The 9,278-nt window shown below is 38.0% G+C and overlaps 2 protein-coding genes and 1 pseudogene across 2 annotated transcripts; all 3 read right to left on the reverse strand.

The window, feature by feature from the left end:
- Nucleotides 1-813: 813 nt before the first annotated feature.
- LOC120163641 lies at nucleotides 814-1,744 on the reverse strand. The gene is made up of 3 exons (XM_039173526.1): nucleotides 1,628-1,744; nucleotides 1,181-1,569; nucleotides 814-1,132 (listed from the first exon to the last, which is right to left on the reverse strand). The coding sequence occupies exons 1-3, from the start codon at nucleotides 1,742-1,744 to the stop codon at nucleotides 814-816; spliced, it is 825 nt and encodes a 274-aa protein (XP_039029457.1).
- Nucleotides 1,745-3,587: 1,843 nt separating this feature from the next.
- On the reverse strand, nucleotides 3,588-4,517 carry LOC120163643. Its single transcript, XM_039173527.1, has one exon. It carries the CDS (start codon nucleotides 4,515-4,517, stop codon nucleotides 3,588-3,590), a length of 930 nt encoding a protein of 309 aa, XP_039029458.1.
- A 2,482-nt stretch (nucleotides 4,518-6,999) lies between these two features.
- LOC120163644 lies at nucleotides 7,000-7,561 on the reverse strand (annotated as a pseudogene).
- Between the last annotated feature and the right edge of the window lie 1,717 nt (nucleotides 7,562-9,278).

Raw genomic sequence — 9,278 nt, forward strand, 5'->3', positions numbered from 1 at the left:
CAATGAAAGGAAGAAAGAAAATAAGAGATCTATTTGGAAACCCTTTTTTTTTTGCTCAGCAAACTGAAAAATTTTATTCCAATTTCAAGGTATCCAAAACTCCAACTTAGAGCCTCATTAAAAAAACCCCTAAACCTAAATGAGGAGAAGAGCACTCCAAAGTTGAGTAAGACAGGGCTACAAAACTACTTGATACAAAATTGAGGCACACCTTGAACTAAAAGACTCCCCCACCCTAGCAAGATGAAATGCAGCCACCACAAAAAAAACCATCCCAATAGACTCTTTAAATAAAACAACCCCATGTACCTTCTTGTCAATCTAGGAACATACAATCTGATAAAAGAACACTGAAAAATTAACTTCCAAAACTAAAAATCACCAGCTTACCTTGAACATCGTTTTCCTCGACGATCCCATCTTTGCCAAGTAATATGCCATATTGTTGGAAGTCCTAGGCGAGAACACAAACTTACTCTCAGGTATCTTCAATACATTGGCATCTATTTCCTGAAAAACTGCTCCCCACCTCCACGGACGAACATAGAAATTCTGAGCCCAATTCAAGACTACTTTAGAATCAGATTCTACGATAAGAATAGCCTTACCACACCAACAAGATTCAACGAACACCTCTAGTGCAATTTTAATTGCTACCAGCTCCGCATAATCTAAATTCACCTCAGTTATCGGCCCAAAAAACATTGATACTACATATCCATCTGCTGTCCTCAAAACTCCCCCACAGCCTGTTGATTTATTTGTTACAGAACCATCCACATTGAACTTCATCTGACATAATACTGGCGGCTATCAAACGATCTTAGAAGCTTGATACATAGCAGCTGACTTTGCAGGCCGATCCCACCAACATTTCTTATCCAAATCAGTAAATTCCTTCAACGCCTTACACCAAGCAAACACTCTCATCTTCACATATACAAGCAAGTCTTTAAGTTTAATGCCTTTATTTCGAAAAACATAATCGTTCCTCGCCAGCCATAGACTCCATAATGCCGTAGCAAAACTTACAAACCAAGCCAAAGCTATAGATCCTGACCACCTACACTGATAACAAAACTCAAAGACTTCATCCACTGTCTGTATATTTAAACCTGAAATATTCCACCACCTGCAAAAAGCATTCCAAAAGCAGTGCATAAAAATACATGACACAAACAAATGGTTCGCATTCTCTTCAACATCCCCACACCAAGGGCATAAAGTTTGAGCATCTGACAGCGTAATCCCTCTAGATTTAAGGAATACCTTTGTTGGTACTCTATTCAATTTAAGTATCCACAAAAAATATTTCACCTTCGGATGAACTTTTAGATTCCATATTTTGTCAAAATTAAACGAACCCTCAACTTCAAAATTCCCATCACTAAGCAATAACTCATGCAATTTTTTGACCTTGAACAACCCATCATTTTCATGCACCCATACAATCCGATCTGCCACGGACGGATTTAAAGTCACTTTGTCCACTTCTCGTTTTATAATTTCTACCAAGGCTAGTTCCCTATCCAACAATTGTCTCTCAAACAATCCTGTCATAGCTAAACTCTGTCAATCGCTTGCATTGAGCATTTCCCACACCGACATATATTTCCTTGACACTAACCTGTATAAGCGAGGATATCTTAATCTTAAAGCTATTTCTCCAAGCTACACATCCTCCCACAACAGTGTTGCTTTCCCATCTCCCACTATCCATCGAAATGATTCTCCACTCATCCATTTACCTATTCCATCCCCATATAAATTACTAACGATCCCTCTCCAAGTTATAGAAGCATTTTTTGTTCCTCCTTTACTAACCAACCAGGACAGATCACTTGAGTCGTATTTGTGGCATATTACTGACCTCCATAATGCCCATCTTTCGACAGCAAATCTCTATCCCCATTTCGCTAATAATGTGTTATTCTTTACCTTTAAATCAATTATTCCAGCTCCACCTCTCTTTCTCGGATTACACAATCTACCCCAGTTCACCCTCGGTAATCTCTTTTTATTGCCATCATAACCCCATAAAAAACCTCTTCTGATTTTATCAATTTTTGCTACTACTGATTTCGGAACTGGGAATATTGACATATAATACAAAGGCAGCAATGACAACACTGAATTAATAAGAACCACTCTTCCGGCAAACGATAACATCCTGCTTTTCCAGCCCACCAGTTTGACTCTGAATTTTTCAATTACTGGATCCCACGTCGATATTTTTCTCGGATCCGCCCCTAATGGGATTCCTAAGTACTTGAACGACAAGGTGCTCACAGAACAACCACACAATAGTGCTAGCTGATTCAAATTATTTTCTTCAACCTTCACCCCTGCTAAACACGACTTCCTTAAGTTAATACTTAACCCCGATCCCATTTCAAAACATCTCAGAATTCACTTAACATTGGAAAGAACTCTTTGATCTGGACGAAGAAACAGAATCGTATTATCCGCAAATTACAAATGTGAAATACTTGAATTTGGTGCCACGTTATCGATGCCTTCAATGTATCCTTTTCGAACAGCTTCTTCTAACAATAAATGGAGAGCCTCTGTTATCATTATAAACAAAAACGGGGATAATGGATCTCCCTGTCTTAAACCCCTGTGCATCTTGGATTCTTTTGTGGGAGACCCATTCAATAAGACAGAAACTCTAACCGTCGAAATGCATTCCCAAATCCACCGTCTCCATTTGCATCCAAAACCCATACATTTCTGCACCGAGTCTAAAAATTCCCAATCAGCGTAATTGTATGCCTTTACAAAATATAATTTTAATATCAAACCACCTCTCCCTCCCCTCTCTTTATTCAAAGAGTGAATAACTTCATTTGCCACTAAGATTCCATCAAAACTCTATCTTCCAGCTACAAATGCACATTGGGTCTCGCTTATCACCGTTCCAATCACTCTTCTTAACCTCATTGCTAACACTTTAGCAATTATTTTATACACGCTGCTCACCAACGATATTGGTCTATAATCTGAAATTTCAGTTGGATTTTCCACTTTCGGGATCAATGCTAAAAAAGATGAGTTAACACTCTTCCCCATCTTTCCACTCATGTTAAAGTTGTCCATAGTCTTCATCAAATCTCCTTTTATATACTCCCATGACTTCTTGAAAAATTCTATATTAAAGCCATCCGGTCCCGGTGCTTTTGCCTCACCACAACTCCACACAGCTTCTTTCACTTCTTCAATCGAAAAATTTGCTTCCAGCTCTTCAACATCAGCCCTTGAAAGTTGTTTGAACGGAAGATTGATCACTGTTTCCCACTCATTCTTCTTTCGTCTAAAATGATTGCTAAAGAAATTAAAGACTTTGGCTCTAAGTTTTTCCGGCTCCAATTCAGTGTCCTCTCCCAAATTAGCTCCCAAGATCAGATGTTTTTACTGCGAAACTTTACTACATTATGGAAAAAAGCAAAATTTTCATCTCCCAATTTCAGCCAGTTTAATCTAGATTTCTGACGCCAAATATCCTCCTTCTCCCTCAAAAGGTCCCATAGCCTTCATGTACAATTCAATACCTCCTCTCTTTCTCCATTATTTAAACCTTTAATATCTCATTTCCCGTCCAGCTCGTTGATCCTCTTCTCCAATTTCTTTGCTTCACTGTCAACATTCCAGTAACATTGAGTGTTCCATCTCTTAAGTTCTTCTTTCACTCTCCTTAACTTCACACTTAATTCTTCATCTCTTGCTTCTTCTTGCTGAAATACCTTCTTGATAACTTCAGTGCAACTCTCCTGTTTTAACCAGTTGTTTACCAATTTAAATGGTCTAGGCCCCCAATCTATCGTCTCCTTCCCTAATAAAATAGGAATATGATCCGAGACCGTTCTCGGCAACCCCAGTAGAGATACATCACTATTTACTTGAAACCATTCATCCTCAACAAGAATCCTATCCAATCGACTTTTTCTATTTGCTAGCCCAAACCAAGTGAATTTCCTCCCTGATAAAGGCATGTCAACAAGATTACATTCTTCTATGAACTCATTGAAAGCTGCAATCTGTGTTTGTCTGTAGGAACACCCACTTCTCTCACTAAGATTTCTAATTGCATTAAAATCACCCGCCATGAACCATTTATTATTGTATTTCCTCCTAGCTTCCACAATTACATTCCATAATGGAATTTGTTCAGAAACTTCACAAGGTGCATAAACATTCAAAACAGAACATATCGAATCATCTAAGGCATACTTCCCTTCAATCAAAATGAACCTTTCTGTAATTAGGCTATCAAGAATCTGAAAACTATTTTTATCCCAAACAGTCAGTAAACCCCCAAATCTTCCCATTGCTTTCGAAAATTTAAAATCAAATTCATCGTCACACCATAATCTGCTTATTTCTACATCCTTAATATCCTCCTTCTTTGTCTCTTGTAATAACACAAATTCAATTCTATAAGTCCGAATAAACCTTCTAAGTTCTGAAAATTTCACATTAGAGTTCATACCTCTTGTATTCCATGACAAAATCCACATCTGGACTCCTCCCCCACTGATTTTCAGCTAAAATTCGATGGATTGGGATTGAGACTCTCCTACAGAATCATCCACATCTGCAATTTCCTTAACCAAAACCTCCTCTGCACCTTTAAACTGTAAACCCAGCTCTCTGCCTAACTGTAGTGTTTTTTTCGCTTCTTTCTTTTGCCTTTGCCATCGTTCTTGGAGATCTGAAACCGATAATGACCTTCCTTCAATTTCCGTCGGCTCTTCCCCGCTTTGCACCTTTCTCTGGTGTTTCTTAACTCGGCAATTTCTATTTTTCTCTGGGTACCACCAAAATTTTCTTGTATTCCCTGAAGGGAACTGTATTTCTTTTTTCTCCCCGTCTTTTCTCCTACGTACTGCCTGGGATTGAAACTAACAATATCCTCGCTCACATTTGTTAATATACCCAACCCCAAATCCCATTCTCCCCTCACTGACCCCAACTTGGGCTCACTTCCCTTCCGTTCTATCTCATTCCCATCCAAATGGACTTCTAATCCTATAGCATCTTTTTTAGATAAAAAATTTATAAGGCCCATAAAGTCTGTGTCCTCCATCACTTTTTCCCCTAAACTCCCTTCCCATAGAGACAAATACTTTAAATTTTCATTAATTCCCTCGTTAGCCTCCACCACTTTAATTAATAACCTACTGTCATCTTCTGCCACTCCCCCCTCGTGTTCCATCCCCACCTCGTATTTCTTTTGAATATTCCCAGAGCTCACATCAATTTCATTCTGCCCCATTATTGTTTCCTCCCCAATGTCTCTCTCATCCTCATCCACGCCCGACATATTGCCGCCCTTTGATACATTCCCCATGCAACATAGCTGGCTATCGTCTCCCTCTTGCCATCTCTCCGAATTCTTCTCCTCCGATGAGTCCAAACTCTTGCCGGTTGACGAGCTCGATTCACCAGCGACTGAATTAACTTTAGCTTCTTGCTTAGGAATGCTTGTTTCACTTCTATTAGTGGGCAGTTCCACGATTCTTATTTTAAAAATGTCTCTTCCTGCTTCCAAATCAACCACATCATCTATCAAAACCTTTCTACTAGTTGCAATCAGGATGGACATCTCCTCACATCCCAGATCCTGAAAAGCATTTTCTCCCATAGCTAAATACTCTCCCCAATGCTCAGCTAACCTTTTAAAAGTATTATGATTCCAACAGTGTAATGGGACACCAATTACTTTAATCCAAGTAACTCTTTCAGAAGCTCTGTACGATTCTGTCCATGGATGAACTTCCGCGAACACTTCCAATAGGAACGACCATTTAAGCTCCTTCATGATTGTATACAACTCGTCGTCAACAAATTCTATTAAAAAATCTCTCCCTCCCAAGAACTTTATCCTAATCTCACCCAGACCTCCTGCTCTTAATCTATCTTCCACATGAGTCGAAGAACAAATCGTCGCCATTGTTCCTACCAGGCATCTATGAAGCTTTCTAACGGCGTCCTCATCAATAACCCCTTGTATAGTCGTACTTCTCCTGCATACTTTCACCTCAGACTCTTCTTCACTATTCATTTTATCTTTATGTACCCTTGTGTCTGTACTAAAGGATGAACGACTATTCAGATTCCCACTCTGATCCTTGGCTCTATACCGCGCTTCCTTTACTGATAGTCGATAGCCGAATAGCCAAAAACCGTTTAACCTCTGCATTGCTCTTACTGTATCATCTTTATTAGAGAACCTAACGAAACCAAATCGCTTCCCCATTCTGTCATTCTTCCTCGCTATGTAGGAGCTAACCACATCTCCATGTCTACCAAATAATTGTCTCAAACCCCTCCAATGATATCTAGGTGGTATGTTTTGAGCGAACAGAGTTTGACACTCACATACTTTCCCTGATCCTATCGCCGTCGATTGAGCCATATGTCTTTTAATGCGAGTTTCTTTTATCATATTATTTCAGTATATATAAATAGATATTAAGGATAGGATTTAGAAACAATATGATAGACTCTAAATTGTGTTGCGTTATAAATTATCTTGTAAACTTTTCTTTTACATAGACAAATTTCTCATCTTATATCCGCGATTTTTTCGGTTTTGTGTTTTACATTTAAATTTTGATGTATTACTTTTTATTTCTTTTGCTTTGCTACCGTATTAATTTGCCGTTATCGATTTCTTCTATGGCAGACATCAGAAGTTAGTTGAACTTCTAAAGCCTTAGCCTTTCTTGTTCATGGTGCTCTGGCTTTTACCAAATAGTATTTATATGATCCTCGTATTGATTTATTTAGACTCCAAAAGAAACTATTATTATCTTAAAATTCCAACAATTATGCCAATTAGGGTGCTAAACGTTGAATTTGCCCTTATTATTTTGATTGAATGATGCCATTGATGATAGTAGTAAAATATGAAACAACAATTCCCAAAGCAATCCCATATATGGAAGGGAATATGCATTTCGAAATTTAAAGACAAACTTATGTAGACGGAGTGTTCTAGACCTCCTTCACTACTTCCACAGCATCGTTCTTCACTTGTTCCTTGTCTTGTTTCTTCTCCTTAACTTCGCCTTCAATCTCAAAAGCCAATATAGGGAATGATCTGGATAAACCGGCAGGTGTCTTGAAAGTGATTTTCCCAGTGGGTGGATCATCAACATAGATATCACTGAGCGTTATCCAAACCAGAAGCTCCTTGGTATTCACCCCAGTGAGCTTTTTGATCTTGTTTTTCTCCACCACGGCGGTGACCTCGGTCGCGTAGGAAACGAGCCGCCCCTATCTTGTCGAACTTGTGGGTTATGCTCTTCTTCTGTTTGAGCCACACGAAACCTGTTTCCTTCACGTACCCGCATTCCTCGATGTCTCTCAGGGGCAACAGTCCTCTTGGCATGCCTACTTCTTCCAGCAGAAACTTTGATTTCACTTGGCATATCTCGTCTCCATGGTACATTTCTGAGGCACTCGCTTTGATCTCTTCGGTCACCAGAGACATCTTTCTTGATTTCTTGTAAAAGTTTTTTTTTTTTTTTTGGGGGGGGGGGGGCGTGAAGATGATATGTTGAGGCCTCAAGAGTGTGGTGTTGATATAGTTGTAGTTCTTTTTATTCTGCCTTGTGAGACGGAAAATATTTTGATAATGCCATTAGCATGCGCATTCTCGATCCAAGGCTAAGTTCTTGTGGGTCAAATTTTAATTTTAGTCCCTATAGTATACTGAACTTAGGTATTTGATAGTATGAATAACCTTTTTAGATTAAAAATTTATTAATCACTTTAATGTCAAATATTAACAATAACGTAAGTCGTAAAAGGAGATGTTGTTCTCCCTAGATGTCTTGGGTTCGAGCAGTTGCGCCTGCAGGTTGTGTGAGTTATCAATTGGTTATGAAAATTCTGAATATATAGTATTTTATAATCGCCTCAGAATGTTAAAAAACTATTAACAATGATATCAATTTAGGTTTAGTGACAACATCAAAAAATAGATAATCAAACTATTTAAAATGAAACTACAAAGATGAAATCTCAACTTCAAGTAGAATTGAGAGGCTAAAACAAGAATTAGACCATTCAGGGAACACAGCTAAGCGGAGTAAACTGGGTGAATAGACAAGGGCATAGAATTCCCCAAGCCATGCCTTAATTAGTATTTATGATACAGCTGGAAATTTGATGAAATTAAAATTGTAGAAGCATAGGGTGGTGGTGGGTGTTTTTAAAAGGCTTGATGAATGCCAATACCTATACGCCCACTGTGACAGTGTGGAATCCATTTATTGGAGTGATAAAAAGATGAACCACACCGATATCATGTTTCAAAGGTTCAGGGACCATTCTTTCTGTTTACTCTCTTTTTTTTCGTACTTGAAATATATGGTCCAGGAATGATTGCTGAAAAAGCAAAGTGTTCCATGGCAACATATTCTTTCGTTGCTAATATTTAGTAATTAAAACCAACAATGCACTGATGCGGATATAGGGATAAATACGGAAATGAATATGGAGACGTAAAATGGTAATTTTCAAAATTACATGGTAAGGGTGCGGCAAATATAAATAAATTTTAAAATTCGTAGTTATTACAAAATCATGTATTCAACTCGTCAGTTTTATGCTTATATTATTTTCGTTAAAACATTCGTTAAAACATACAAATTTTGAGTTTTCGACTTTTGATTGAGGCATTTAAATATACATTACAAAGGTAACTGTTCATGTGTAAGGAGAAATCTTAACCCAAAAAATCCTATTCGAAAATCCGTCGTACAACTGATTTTTTTTTATTCAAAATAAAACCAACTTCAATTTTTATTCAAAATCATTTTTTATTATTTTAAGTTAAATCTCGATAATAACCCTGAGTATGCGCATAAAGATCAAACGTTGTCCTTAATATATCCTCAAAAATCTTTGCGACGTATCCAACTAATTCTAATTGTACCCTTTCAATATGAGATGTTTATGATACATACTCAAACTATATTCGTCACGTATTCATCTCGGAAACGTATTAGGTACTTGGAGCCTACGTACATATCGTCATTCTACAAAGACTTGAAAGAAGATCAGTGGCTAATTTCTGAAACTTATTTACTCTCTCTGAATTCGAGGAGGATCAGCCTTTAATACATTGCTGATCTGCTACTGTGACTTTATGGGCCTGTAATACATGCCGGTGAGGAATGGTAGGTCCACCAAGGCCCTTCCCTGGGCAAAATTGACCCAATAAGATATATGAGTTTTTTATTTAGTCCATTAGGACAAGTTAAAAT

This window comes from Hibiscus syriacus, unplaced genomic scaffold (assembly GCF_006381635.1).
Source record: "Hibiscus syriacus cultivar Baekdansim isolate YM2019G1 unplaced genomic scaffold, ASM638163v2 tig00111473_pilon, whole genome shotgun sequence".
Classification (NCBI taxonomy): Eukaryota; Viridiplantae; Streptophyta; class Magnoliopsida; order Malvales; family Malvaceae; genus Hibiscus; species Hibiscus syriacus.